The sequence below is a fragment of the Scleropages formosus genome, chromosome 2, assembly GCF_900964775.1.
Source record: "Scleropages formosus chromosome 2, fSclFor1.1, whole genome shotgun sequence".
Lineage (NCBI taxonomy): Eukaryota > Metazoa > Chordata > Actinopteri > Osteoglossiformes > Osteoglossidae > Scleropages > Scleropages formosus.
The window spans coordinates 37,271,437-37,287,000 of NC_041807.1; the positions used below are offsets into that span (position 1 = coordinate 37,271,437).

The 15,564-nt window shown below is 48.0% G+C and overlaps 1 protein-coding gene across 5 annotated transcripts in view; it reads right to left on the bottom strand.

Moving 5' to 3' along the window:
- prdm16 (PR domain containing 16) overlaps positions 1–15,564 on the bottom strand; it is a 219,842-nt gene that overhangs the window by 100,128 nt on the left and 104,150 nt on the right. For all 5 annotated transcript variants that reach the window (XM_029246835.1, XM_029246832.1, XM_029246831.1 and 2 more), the window contains exon 3: positions 3,884–3,934. In XM_029246835.1, coding sequence (XP_029102668.1) covers positions 3,884–3,934 — 51 coding nt within the window. The remainder of the gene's footprint in view (positions 1–3,883; positions 3,935–15,564) is intronic.

Genomic DNA, 15,564 nt, shown 5'->3' on the forward strand with positions numbered 1-15,564 from the left:
GGGAGGCCAATGGGCTACAAGGTCCTGCATTCTTTCAGGTCCTGCTCCTGCCCCAGGGCAGTGTGGCCCCCGCACATAATTGCCCCGCTACAGATAGTTAACAGCCGTCCCTGTTTATTCTGCTCTGATTTCCAGCTCCTCTGGGCCATCATTCATCAGCCCCCCACCGCCCCTTGGGAGGAGACCAGGGGGGCCTCGTTCACATTCCCCTCCTGTAACCAGGGGGCATTTCTGATGGCCCGCATTATGGAAAACGAGTGCACCGCGGCGCGGCCGGGGTGGCCGTGATTATAATATCCAGATAATAATTTCAAACAAATTATCATAATTATCAATCAATCATCACATTTAAACAACGTGCCCTGGAGGACCGAATTGCTTCTGTGACCTGTAATGCTTTCTGTCTCATAATAACCTTCATAAATTTAAAGCCTAAGATATTCCTGGGGTCCGCCTGGCCTGGCCCTCGCGTCCCCTGATGCCACTTCCCCGAACGGCGCTGTCCTCACAGGCACGGCCAAGCCAATGAAATTCCCCTTCATGGTAAATGAGCGAAGGGAACGCTGGACTCTCCATGCCGGGGCGCATCATTAATAATTTGGCACAACAGGGTAACTAAACAAACAATAATGCGTTTTGCTTGATGAACCTGCCATTTGTCTTCTTCTCATTAAAACATCACAGCTGAGTCGCAGCTTAGAAAAAGACAGATGGACGCCTCACGGTGACAGAATATCGCCCCGAAACCCTGTTTTTCTATTTGAAAAACAGTCGAAAATTCTTCACTGGTGTGGACGGGTGCCTAAAACAAACAGGTCGGAGGTAATTACATCCCTGCGATGGTGTAATCATTATCACAGGAGAGGGACCTCCGTCCGTCTGTCCGTCCATCCATCCATCCATCCATCCACCCATCCATCCATCCATCCATCCATTACCAGTGACCACTTTTCCACTGTAGAGTAGAGTTGGTCCAGAGCCTATCCAAGAGGCCGAGGGCATAATGCAGAATACATTCTGGATGGAGCCCCAAATCATTTCACGGCCAGTAGGCGGACGGTGTGATAAAAACTGGGAAAAAAAAAACCAAGTTGCGATCACATCAATATGTCTTAACACACCTATGACACCTGTTTCATCCCGTATTCTATGAGTGTTCACACGCATGCGAGCTCTGGACAAGGCTTCCCCTGCAGCCAGATTACACCCAAGCCCCTTAGCCACAGGATAGGAAGCAGCATCGTTTCTGAGACCAAGGGCTCAACGGAAGGGCGGATAAGTCGTCCGGGGATAGACTGGACCCGAACGCCGCGATCCAATCTCCCGAAGCACCGATAGATTGCGTTATCTCTGCCTGCTGCCACTGCTGTTTTTGTTGTGAAAGAATAAGCGTGAGCTCCCCTGATAGCGGCTGGAATAAATACGCGGATCACCCTCTCTCGTCCGGGTCGCCCGCCCGCCCCTCGCTCAACATCCATCCTTCCGGATTTCGATAAGGCGGCTTTTGAGCTGCAACAACATCTCCGCGTTGTTCCTCGCAGCAGCGTGTAATGTGGCTCCTTATTTCTTTATTTCTCCCCAAAGCCTCTTCCGCAAAGTCTTTTTATTACGGGTGTCTCTGGGGGCTCGCCGCAAGAGTGATAGATAGATAATGTTATAGATTATCTCTCGCAGATGTTTCTCCTGCAGTGGCCCCGGGGCCGTTCCCTATGAGTAAACAGAGGATAAATAGAGGTCTGCGGCCCCCTGATGCCCCTCCTCCTTCCGTCCACCATGGCGAGACAGAGCGCAGGAGAGGAGGGGTGGCGGGGGCCGAAACACTGTCCGGCATGGCCACCTGAGCACCGCTGAGGTCAGGGTTCAAAGGTCACTCAGAGACGACCTGGAGGACACCCACTGTGAAAGAGTGGGTTGGAATCCTAACTGGCAGATATTAAATTCACAGCCCGATGGGAGGCCAGCACCGTGTCCCTGGGTACCGTACTTTTACGTGTTGGGATGAGGGGTGAGGGGAGGGGAGGGATGAAAGGCCTACTAAAGTCAGAGTAAAAAAGTCAAAAGTCAGAGTACGCCTGCATTAATATTTACTGGTGGTACGTTTCTTATAGGACAGCATCAGAAAAAGGCACCTTGATTTGTGTGGGCGAGTGACATCGAAACCAGGCACAGTCTATCTCTAACTGTGGTCAGCAGAGTAACTACCACACACTCATTGATATGTTGGTCTCAAGATGTTGACATGGAGCACCAATACTTTCATTGCGGTGTTGGTGTCCCAATACTGAGCCTCGCCACCACACTCTCATTGGCATCTTGGTCTCACAGTATTGAGATGGAGCACCATGCACTCATCGGAGTGCTGTGGTCAGGCATCATACACATCGGATTGTGGCCTCACGTTCCTAATGTGTAGCACCATGTACTCGTTGGGTTGGCGATGTCATATTTCCATGATGGAGCACCATACACTCACTGGGTTGGTGGTCCCACACTGCAGAAATAAAGTAGCATAAACCTATTGGGATGCTGCTCTCACCTCCATGAGAAGGTGCTTCATACATTATTGGGATGTTGGTCTCAAGGTGCTGAGATGAAATACTATGTGCTCACTGGGATGCAGGTCTCATAGTACAAAGATTCAGCACTATACACTGACCTCAGGGATTCTAGGCTCACAGTGCTGAGATGAAACACCAATACCGGCACATGTATGCTGTTCTCGTGCTAAGACGAAGTACCATACACCCATTGGGAAAATAGTCTCACATTCCTGAGGTGGAGCCCGATTGGGATGCTGGGCTCACAGTGCTGAGATGGAGCACCACGTGCTCATGGGGATGCTGGTCTCCCATTCTTGAGATGCAGTACCATACACTCACTGGGGTACATTCTCTAGGGTCAGTTGGGTACACCAGTGAAACCTTGATATCTCTTGACCCAAACACGACTCAGCTGAGGTGCTAACTTGGTAATTTCTTGGATGCTGTCGATGGCAGTCAAAAGTAAAGCGTCACGATGCTTTTTTGGTCAAAGAAGACACTTTGACCACCCATGCTCTATCTGCCTCAGGCCCCACACCTAACCCACCAAGAAAAACCCGGTTCAATCCTTTGGGGCTTTTCTGACAGATAATGGCCCAGATATGAGTTTTGTGCCGTAGGTATGAGGTCAAGCCACCAAAGCAATTATAAAGCGATGATCTGAGGAGCAGCTCCCCCAGGTCCTACTCCCATGTGTCAATATACTTCTTTGGAGTTTTCGCAGAGAGATCAAAATGATTCCACTGACAACCATCGCTGATCGTCAGAACAGGTGTCCAGCCATTGTTCTTTCACGGACCATTGAGTTTATACTCAAACTCTCCCGCTCTCTTCCCTGACCTCTTAACATTGGTCATAAAAAGAAACTACCCACTCTTCTATAAATTTATCACCCCATAAACATGCTGCACGGGCTTCGGTGGGACACATCTAACACCGGGGTCTTTGGGGAACGCTACCTTTATCATCCACGACCCTACAAATGACAACCTTCTCCATAGGGTGTCATGTTGTTGCTGTGATGTCAACCACTGTGGCTCCAAGACCTAGTCTGGGCCTTTTGCTTGGAATGTGGACCATGACAGCAACTTATCACACATCTCAGCCACTTAATCTTTCTTCGTTCTACTTCAAACTCAGGTCCAAACATTGTCGTTCTACAGCGTCAAATAACGAGTACAAAACGATGGGTGCAGCACAGAAGCCCATCCGTTGCTTCCGTCGTTATGACCCGGTTGGTTAAGCTAGACTAGAGGGGTCCAGAGGTCAAAGGCGGCGCCGTGTTCGGAGAAATCGGTCAACAGACAACAGACACACAGAGAGAACAATGAAAACAGACGTACCTTCTTGATGCAGCTGTCTCGTGTCGCGATGTCGTGGTCATTCAGCATTTGCTGGAAGAGAGAGACAACGGCATGATTAACTAAAGCACCAGTCACTTCAACCCGTTCTCTAAAATCAACATTATTAATAATCCATGCCTATGTGCTCAGCCTTGCAATATTTCGCCTCTTGACACCAAGTAGGGTAATGACTGGACTTTGCAGACTGAAGGATCTCAGTTCTAACCCCGCTTCTGCGGTGGAGCCCTTGAGCAAGGCACTTACCCTGAACTAATACAGTAAGAATAACTCAGCTGCATAAATGGGGTAAATCACTGTAACTCTGGAGAAAGGCTTCCGCTTGAATAACAGCATTTATCTGTTCGGCAGTCACTTTCCTGCGAAGCATCCCAAAGAAAACCGAGGCGCGTCGGCGACGGACGAAGAGCCTTAGATAGAGGCGCGACTGTCAAAGCACAGCTTGTCCGTTTGACGGCGCCGTGTACTTTCAAGCGCTGGGATACAAATGCGAAACGTGTCGATGACGCCAACAGACGGTGAAGGGCTAACTCACGAGATGCCAGGGGCTATGAATGACTAGCGATGCGTAGTAATGTGTGGCTTTGCGAGTGTGATGTGGCACATGGTGAACCGAGTCGAGACCCGAATCCTGATAAGAGCCTTTCTGCCTCGGCCCGAATCCTCTTGTAGCGGAGAAGGGCGCACGGGGTTGCTGTTCCCCTCTTCCAGCGATGAAACGTCTCGCCCGCGGACGTGAAATTAATTTGCAGTTGGGTACGGCAGGAAATTTCAGCTAAGACGTCCGACTCACACCCTAGGAGGAGACGTGGAACGAGGCCTTCAGCAATATTTATCCTGCGAGGGAGAAAGAATGCGAGCGCTGTCTGTCGGGACGGCCGAGGGGCCTGGGATGATGAAGTGGAAGCGTGTTCTGGGAGGGGGTGATAATGGGAACCCACACGGTCCCGTCTCACTGCAGCCCATTCACAGGGCGGTCGGCGCGGAGATGGACGCATTTCGAATTTATCTGGGATTATCAAACCGTATTACCGAGGTGACTCCCGGCTTCCCCTCGGCTTCCCCCCGGCTTCCCCTCGTCCACCGAAACAGACGCGGTGTTGTTGAAACCCCGACGTTTCATATATAACATCTGACACGCTGTGTTTTCATTGCTCTTGAAGGGCTCTTCAGTACGCTAAAATGATTTATCTTCACGGACGCAACTCTGCGCTCCGTCCCTCGCGGCTCCGGAGGAGCCAACCCGAGAACTGAAGGGTCGCTTTGTCTGCACGTGATGTCAGTCCCCCTCTGTACCGTACAGTACTCCGTACTGTTCTTCACGGCATGTCGGCGTCTCCCAGAGTGCACCTGGGCGGCCCCATTGTACGCAACACAGAAGTGATACATGGACTTTTTCTGTTGATGCATAAATAGCTCTAAGTGGGTTTTTACTCGGTTGCACTGATTCATATCAATGTTGCAGTTTTCCACGATACGAGGGTCCGCTAAGGATCCGCAATGACGTGCATTAATTTTTACACGGATCATTGTGGACACTTTTTCACGTACCCTAGTACAGCATCACGGCAAATCGCTTAAATATTGAAAATAAAGTGTTTTTACTATAACAGATCACCTGAAATACCTGAAATAGGTGGCGTAGTACTTAGACCCTTTGAACCCCCTGATGACAAGGTCCAGGGTCTGACTCCCCATAGCACTTGTCCTGAACTGATATGGTAAAAATAGCCAGCTGTATACATGGGTAAATCGCTGTAAAGCTGTTTAGCGTAGGAAACTATCATTCTAAGTGACCCTCATCTAAGACGAACCAAACTATCTTTGCATCACATGGTCGGGAGGGAAAAGCTGAACCTGGTCAAGCAACTCACAGTGGATGCTTATAGTTATTTCATCTCTGCACCAGTTTTCTCTACACAGACCCGCCCACAAAACCATGCAAAACAAGGAGGGGGAGAAGAATAAAGAAAAATCATGATCGCACAGGCTGTTGACTGTAAGCTCAGTATGAACAGACCCAGGTGGACATGAATACAACCAACTGTTCATCCATACCCATGACCGGAGTGCAGTTTGACCGTGGTCACTGCGGTTCCACAGGCCCTGATTTAAATGGGGTGCGTTCCCGTCACAGAAACAGCCTCCACAGCTTCACGTCTAATTTCGGATCTGTCACCAGTAACTCAAGTCCAAAACCCTGTATGTTTGGCTCCCCAGCTGACCGACAGCAGTGGCGATTCGTACCCAAGACGCCAGCACTCTGTATTGTTTATTATTTCGCCAAATACTCCATGAGCGCAGGCAGGCCGCAAGCTCGCGTGTCTGCCGAGTGTCTGCGCAGTGGAGAGGGCCGGTGGCACGCAATGATACATGGCGGAACCCTTCCCAGAAGCAGGTCGGGCTCTTGGACCCGAGGGTCCCTCCCCAAACAAGCTTCGGCACCGCAGTGTGCGCATGGTACCGCTGTTATCAGGAAGCCAAACCACTGTAAATACGATGATCGCCGAGGTCAGGGACACTCGGGATGAGACATCGTGCGGACGGCGAACGACTTGCACACGGAGGCCCATCAGCTCGTGGGGCTGAGAGGCATGGGGGCCGGGGGGGCCGGGGCGACAGGGGGGTAGGGGATGGAGCGGTCCAGGGAGCAGCAGCTGCAACAGTTTACACGCCGACAGCCGCGTTTGGACGGGAAAACGCTACCAGGCGCTCGCTGATAGCAGAGGACGTCTCTCCAATACCCCAAAAAGTAAATATGTGTGTATCGAATTGTACAGGGGGTAACCTGAGCCCATCGGAGACATGTGGACGGGGGCAGTCATGCCGAGGGACGGTTTGCTGAGGCTTTAATGGTTCTCAGGCCAGCACTATCCTGCCTCACGCTAATGGGTTTAAAATGACATGCCGACCGCGTTTATACAATCAGGGGGACTTACTTTATTTACACAGTCCATCAAATGAAAGCTATACTTAAGAGTACGGTACAGATAGCGAGTGCTGCTCCAAAAAAGACTTTAAGCATTTTTTTTGCAACGAATGAAGAAAATACAACACCTGGAATGAAAAGGAGTCACATTTATAATAATAATAATAATAATAATAATAATAATAATAATAATAATAAATAAATAAAAAAATAATACTAATAATAATAAGCAGATGGGGCAGCTGGTAGAGTAGTGGTTAGAGCTGCCACCTTTAGCCCCTAAGACCACAAGTTTGAGTCTCCCCTTCAGCTGTAGTACGTGTGAACAAGGTACTTATTCCAAATTGCTCCAGTTAAAAAAAAAAAAAAAAATTACCCAGCTGCATAAATAGGTAAATAATTGTAAGTCACTCTGGAGAGAAGCATCAGCTAAATGAATACATTTTTTACATTTAAAATTTTTTAAAATACTTGCATCTATGGATGACAAGTATGCAATAAAGAAAATGATAGGTGGAGTATGGGATTTAATTCGAAAGGACGCAGATTGCTAGTGAGTAATATTGGTTAACATTAGTATTAATTAGTGTTAATTAAAAAATAATTTAACCTTTGAAGGACACTTGACATGTTCAAATTATAATGTAATAATCATAATATCATTAATATGTGTGTCAAAATATCAAATTTTAACAAATCTAAAGTAAATCTAAAGAAACTTACTTAAAAAATATTTATTTATCTATTAATCTGTTGTGAACAACCACTTGTCCAGTTTAAGGGCATGATGGTCCACAGTCTGACCAGTCCCTCCCAGGGCAATCACGCACATTCATTCGCACACCATGGGCAATTTAGAGACACCAGTCCAGCTGAAACTCGTCTTTGGAGTGTGGGAGGAAACCAGAGCGCCTGGTGGAAACCCACAGAAACACAACAAGAACACGGGAAACTCCACACAGTCTCGGGCAGATTCAAACCCATTAGAAGCCCAGAAGCTGTGTGGTAACCGCTGCACTACCCTACAACCCCAGTTTCTGAAACACGAGGATGCAAAGAAGAGGGTGACCCAAGGAAGGCTGCCCTCGTGTCCATCACAGTCACTCCAGGGCTGTGAATCTGCTCAGCGCGGCCCATCAGTAGCGTTGACGCAAATGGGGAGTAGAGCAAAACCACGGTATGTGGTCAGTGATTCCCGACTGCTGAGCGCCCACACAAAAAACACCTTTATGTTTCACAGAATGTAAAAAAAAAAATTAATGAATAAAAACTGCCCGATGAATATTCAGCCACGTCCCAGGAGGTTCGACGAGAAGCAGCCGAGGGCGCCGGCAGACGTGTTCGGTTCAGTGTGTGTGCGAGTGTTTCCGAGTCGTAGGGACGCTCGGTTACTAACGGCACACAGGGCGTCAGGGAGGGAAGGGTATCTGCTCTGTGTATGTGTGTGTGTGTGTGTGTGTGTGTGTGTGTGTGTGTGTGTGCATGCGCGGGCGTGCGCTTCACCAGGATCCCCACACCTCCACCCCAGAAAAATCCAGCAAAGGTGCCACATGGTTCTTCAGGACTGCCACTGGGGTACAAACATAGACACACACACTCGGGCAAACACAGGAACACACAGAAATACGTGCAGAAACAGAGATAAACACACAGATAGATAGATAGATAGATAGATAGATGTAAGGGTCAGTTAAAGAGCATCAGCAATAACATTTTAACAAATATTATTACTTTTTCACTCATCCCCGTAAACAGATGGATAGATACCAAAATAAATAACAGGGAAATAATCACACACACACACACACATTTTTAGAACCACTTGTCCCATACGGGGTCACGGGGAACTGGAGCCTACCCGGCAACACAGGGCGTAAGGCCAGAGGGGGAGGGGACACACCCAGGACGGGACGCCAGTCCGTCGCAAGGCACCCCAAGCGGGACTCGAACCCCAGACCCACCGGAGAGGAGGACTGTGATCCAACCCACTGCACCACCGCACCCCCTAGAAATAATCACATTAAAACAATTACATATGAACAGAGAAGTAAACTGATAGTAAATGGAAAGAAGAACTGAAACGAGTACAGATACAGGGAGGTACACATAGAAAGACAGGCGCGCAATGACCCCCCGCCCCCACCTACACACACGCACACACAGATAGACATAGACACACAGTGACACGCATATACAGTACAGAAATAAACCCCTGTAATTTGCAGCGGAGCAGAAGGCCGTTACCATTATTTCCACATTTACAAACATGTGCAGCAGCTTGAGTTAAAAAAAAAAAAAAAAAAACATAAAATAAAACCTCAGCTTCAACATCACAGCCGTGCTGCAGTCTAATTAAACTTTTATGATGGTGGTTGGAGAAAAAGCCAGAGAGTCACACTGGAGCAGCTGATAGGAGAAGTGGGGGGGGCGGGGGCGAGGGGTTCGTCTGTTGGGTTCGTCTGTCGAGGACCAGGGAGCCAAGAACAATTCTCCTCAAGTCTGGATAATATGAGGCAATATGGAAGCACAGCCAATAGATGGTTATGGATGTCAGAAGCCACAAGTTTCCAAAAAAGAAAGTGCAGGAAACAAACCCCGGGGCCTCCTCGAACCGTCTGAGTGACATCGCGCTGGCCGGCCGAACCGCGCCGAGAAAAGCCACAAAATGAACGCTTTCGCATCGCAGTTATTGGGGAATCTCCGCCGTTTGGACTCATTACAATATTTAATTAGGGGAGCGAACAAAGCGCCGCTGATCTTTCGACCCGCACGTTGGGCTGGGGGAAAGGGGGGGGGGGGTGGTTGGCGGTTGCCGTCTTTCAGCAAAAGCGTCCGGCGAAAAAACAAACGCACGCATCCACTCAATGACGGAGGGCAGGCGTGACGCGGGAAATTGTCCTTCTGCTTCTGATTGTGTAGCAGTCTGAACGCGAACTAACGACGCACGTCAAACACGATCACGGCGACGGCATCGGAGGCCCGGCGGCATTAATCACTTTCATCCGCGTCTGCGAGAGCCGCAGTCAAACAGCTCCCGCGCCACGCGGTCGGGGAACCGAGAGAAGGAGCGAAGCGGCCTGCCGCTCTGATGTCATACCTGCTATCAGGAAAACCCCGAATTATATCGGTTTTATGATTTCGAAAACCACTTCCGCACTTATTTATTTACCGATGCACTTTTCCAAAGCAACTTGCGTTTAACAACGCATTTATTTATTTATCAGATGCTTTTCTCCAAAACGACTTCCAATGAACTCTATGTAGTGTTATGAGCCCACACGCCTTATTCACCGTGGTGACTTACACTGCTAGGTACACTACTTACACTGGCTCACTCATCCGTACATCAGTGGAACACACTCTCTCTGTCACTCAAACACTGCGGGTGACTTAGTTTCCAATCTACCTGAACAGCATGTTTTTGCACTATGGGAGGAAACCAGAGCACCGGGAGGAAACCCACACAGACATGGGGAGAGCATGCAAACTCCATACAGACTGAGCGGGGATTGAACCCATGTCCTCTTGCAACACTCAGGCGCTGTGAGACAGCAGCACTACTCACTGGATACACACACACACACACACACACACACACACACACACACACACACACACACACACACACAGAGTCTAAAACCGCTTGTCCTAAGCGGTGTTGCGGGGAGCCAGAGCCCAACCCAGTAACACAGGGTGCAAGGCTGGAGGGGGAGGGGACACACCCAGGATGGGACGCCAGTCCATCACAAGGCACCCCCACTGGAACTCGAACCCTAGATCCGGCAAAGAGCAAGACCTGGCCAAACCAGCTGCATCGCACCACCCCCTCCTCACTGGATACAGCTGGATACTTTTACTAGAGCAGAGTAGGGTAAGTACCTTGCTCAAGGGTACTACAGCTGGAAGTGGGATTTGAACCTGCAACCTTGGGCGGTGCAAAGGCAGGAGCTCTAACCACTATAATACCGACTGCCCCAGGATGGTGACACGGCAGGTAGCACTGATGCCTCACAGGACATGAAGTTTGAACCCAGGCTCCTCTTCTAGGGAGGACCGGTGGTGGAGCCAGTGTCACACAGCTTTAAAGATGGGTTTGAATTCTGCTGAGTTTGCCTGTTCTCCCCATGTCCACAAGGACTCCCTACAGGTGCTCTGGTTGCCTCCCACAGTCCAAACATACATTTCGAGTGGACCGGTCTCTCGAAATCGTTCCAAGCGAACGTGTGTGCGTGTGACTGTGCTCTGATGGGCTTGCGGTCCCGGCCGGGGTGCACCCGGCCTCACGCCCCACACCTTCGGGTTAGGCTCTGGACCACGGTGACTCCGTACGGGATGGTTTTTGTCAAGCGCAGAGCCAGCATTGTTTTAACCCTGTTTCTTTTTCAGAGACATTTGTCTTTTGAAAAAAACGCAGAATCAATTTGGGGACGTTCTTTTTTTCCACAGAGATATCGAGAGGAGCCGGTCGACAGGACAACTCCGCTATCACTATTTAAAACATATTTCCACAATGAGCCCGGCTCACAAATAAAGGCCTGCATCGCGAATACCAGGAAGCCGAGCGCCTATCTGATGGAATATATTTATGATGACTTTAATAAGCTTGGGACTTGGAGTTTTTTTTTCTGCCAAGGCAAACATGAAGAGATCGCTGATAGCCAGCGCTCGGCGGCTATTGATACGAGGGCAATTAAACATAATCGCTCCCAGCTTAGCATTGTTTGATTCTCTATTATATTCTTATCATCCACTTGAAGCCTGTTGTCAGCAAATGTGAGAAAAGCTCATGGCACGGCCCGGGCGCGAGGGCCCAGGAATGCCACGGCTCCTATTGTTCAAACACAAAGGTGACCCGGTGTGGGGGGGTGATGCGGCCCGCGTTGCTCAACTGGGACGGGGTGAGATCGTTCCAGGAACCAAGGTCTCCGACAGATATGGAGTCATGAAGAGACGGGCCGCAGGGACGGAAGTCGGCGATACGAGGTACCTGCTGGTCCGGTGACCCCCCCCCCCCCCCCTCACCGGTACTGCGCCAGAACTCGCCATCTAGGCCACTTGATCAATGAGAAAATGGTTAAAAACAAACCCAAATGTGTGACAGCATTATTCATAAATCAAACTTCACACTTTATTTCAACATTTGAAATGATTTATGAGCGATGTCACCGTGGCTACGTCACTATCGTGTTAAAACATCAGAATCCGAATCCAATTTATTTGTCCAAATTGCACGCACATACCAGAAATTTGGCTTCGGTTCCATTGGCTCATAGCGTAGAGCAACATACACATGCACACATATAGACATACATACATGCAACAAGTACACAGATGCATTGACAGTGCAGGAGAATAAGAGAAAATAACGAGGAATGGAATAAATAACGAGGGTTGGAAAAAATAAGGAGGGATCAAATAAATAATGATGGGTGGAATAAATAACAAGGGATCGATTAAATAATGAGGGATGGAATAAATAATGAGGGGTTGAACAAATAATGAGGTATGGGACAAATAATGAGGGACGAATAAATAATAAGGTATGGAATAAATAATGAGGGGTTGAACAAATAATGAGGGATTGAATAAATAATAAGGTATGGGACAAATAATGAGGGATCGAATAAATAATGAGGAATGGAATAAATAATGAGGGATCAAATAAATAGGGAGAGGGGAATAAGTAAAATGGAGAAAGTATTGCACAGACTAACAAACAATCAGCTGTTCATACTTCACACCTTGACCGGGTACCTGGCCACTGGGTTCAGCAGTTCTAAGACATATAAAATCTGAGAGAGTTTTTGATTTGCCTCCTCCTACATACCTATTAGGTCATATTTCATTTTGGGTGAAATGATGCAACAGACGTTGTTTGCTCCGGCACATTTGGCGAGAACAAGTACGATATTGTGAAGGTGGGTTTGATTCAAGGGCTTGACTTTCTTCCGCTCAAAACGTTTACATTCAGCCTCCTTCATTTATGGATTTTGGGATATTTGGTCGTTGTTGGTCATTTTTCAGAAATTAGTGCTACAGTAACCCCCCTTGCACTCTGCGTAATTTTATCTGTATGCATTTGAATTACTCCACTGCACTGATTGTGTCTCAATGTATCTGCAACCCTGTTCTGTACTGTTGCTAAATAAAACAAATAAAATGTATGGCATTCAAAATGTATCTCATACATATTCATGTTCAACTAAATTGATTTTTAAACAGAATTTTTGTTTTTTTAAATTTCCAGCAAAAATGAATAGTGTATAGGCTCCAGCTCCCCCTGGACCCCACTTCGGACAACTGGATGGATATGTCAACACTGTATTAGTTTATTAATGCTAATAATTTACCAATCTGTTAATGTGCTGCTTAATACATTGGACAAAAAGTATATGTAAGCACTGGATTTCAATGTCCTTGTCAATTCACACATTATTTGTTTAAGTCACAGAGGACCGGAAATTAATATAGTTAGAGCTAAATGGCAGAATTAAATCTCACAACTGCAAACAGGCACTTAGTGTATTTAATAAAATTAAAGCACTTATGTTGCATGTTGACCTCAGAGTGGTCCGGATTGTGTACTTTTATGACGTGCTATAATTTGATGGCCGCTGCTCCTCTCCTCGGGAGTAAAGACATCTCACTGTGAACGGTCCAGCGGTCCCCGGCGCCCGCAGCCCGACGCCGCTACTTCATTTGATGAAGCGTGAACTGGAAGAGACACCATGTTTCAAAGCTGCTGGAAAAAAAAAAAAAGCTACGGCAAATTTATTAAAAGGGTCCGATTTTTATTTATGTGGGCATCATTCATCACCCCGCGCAAGACTTGTCCTTTTAAGCCGAGGCTCCGAACTTCATATTGACAAAGCAATACAGATAAATTACCTGCCAGCCTCACTTTATTGATAAGTCATTTAGGAAGATGATCAGCAATAATCATAAGTGAATAAAGGAGGAGCGATACATCTTCCTTTAATAGTGGATTTGACAGCAGGCGCCCCCCTTCCCTCCACTTCACACCCCAATAAATAACAAAACTCAATGGATTAGGAAGCAAATGATTTAGCCGTAAATCTTTGAATATTAAACACAGAATTTTTGCTCGAAACCTTTTTCCGTATTATTTTGTGGTGTCATCTTTAATTCACAAATTCAAACGCGTCACTCGATAGCCGGTTAAATATGTGCCGCTTGGTCCGATCCCTTGCGCACCTTATGCACCATGGACGCTTTTTCCATTTACAGTAACTGGTGCTCTTATGCAAAACCAAATATCTGCTCCAGTTTTGATCAGAAACATGTGTGTAATTCCAGGTCAAATGTTCATGGATTAAAAAATAAGGAAGGAAACATTGTGATTGCAGTGGAATGAACGCTTTCGTGCAGCATCCGTCCCAGTCCAGCGGGAATTGTTGACAGTTGGAAACTCGGGCACAAACAAGTATAATCACAGTAACTGCTTGTCCAAGTGCAGGGTCGCGGAGGCCCGGAGTCTATCCTGGAGTCGAAGGGCAGGATACACCCTGGATGGGACACCAGTGCATCACTCCACTCGCGCAATATGGGCAATTTAGAGCCTCCAATTTACATTTATCTGATGCTCTTCTCCAAAGAGACTTATAATGTTAAGCTACTTACAGTTATTTATCCACTTATACAGCTGGGTCATTTTATTGGAGCAATTCAGGGTAAGTGCCTTGTTGAAGGGTATCACAGCTGGTGGTGGGATTTAAACCTACGATCTTTGGGTTGAGAAGCAGCAGGTCTAACCACTACACTACTGGCGGGAAACCTGTCTTTGAACTGTGGGAGGAAACCAGAGCACCCGGAGGAAACTTCCGCAAAGACGGTGAGAACTTGCAAACTCCACACAGACGGGGCTGGATTCAAACCTACATTCAAACTTACATCCCAGGAATCGACAGGCACCAGTGCTCCCCGCTGTTCGGCACGATGCCCCAAATAGGAACATACAGCTTTATACGGAGCTGGTTTGAAATCTGCTCTTTGTCATCCATAAACACTGGCTATTACAGTATGGCACTGTGTACTGGCTCGGCTTTTAAAAGAAAAAAAACATACACACACACACACACACACAATCTGTTCCCTTAATTCAAAACAGGAACTGTTCTGTATGCAAATATACACTAAAGACATACTTGCGCGATGAGATCTGTCGTCGTCGGTGTTTTGGAAGGCGGCCCGCGAGATATTGTCACATGATGACGGACGCCACAGGCTAAATTACATATATCGTTTATCAAACCGCGCTCGATGCCTCCAGCATTTACGACATGTTTCAGCGAACGCGAACCGCTCTGTTTCGCCCCGTCGCAGTTTCTCACGTGCCGCTCGGCCGTTCGTCACGACACGGCTGCTCTGCGGGCGCATTCGTACTCTGGGACATCATTTAATTTTTCAGTTTTTTTTTTTCCTCCCGAGCAGGACATGCGCCAGGTTTGAAGGCCCTTTCGAATTTGGTTTTGAGGGGAGCCGGACGGGTGGCTGGGATTGGCGAGCGTACGGCCTGTGGCTTCACACACATCGAACCAGAGGCCCGGGGGGATGCGGCCAAACGCTTCAGTGAGAGAGTCTCCTGTGAGTTGGCCCGAGAGCGCGGAGACACAAACGCGGCCTTCTTCGGCCGGGGTTTAATCCGAGGTCAACCCCCCGACGGCTCCCTCAAGCCCGGGGAGCGGCAAGGAGTGACTCACTCGCTGAGATTTCT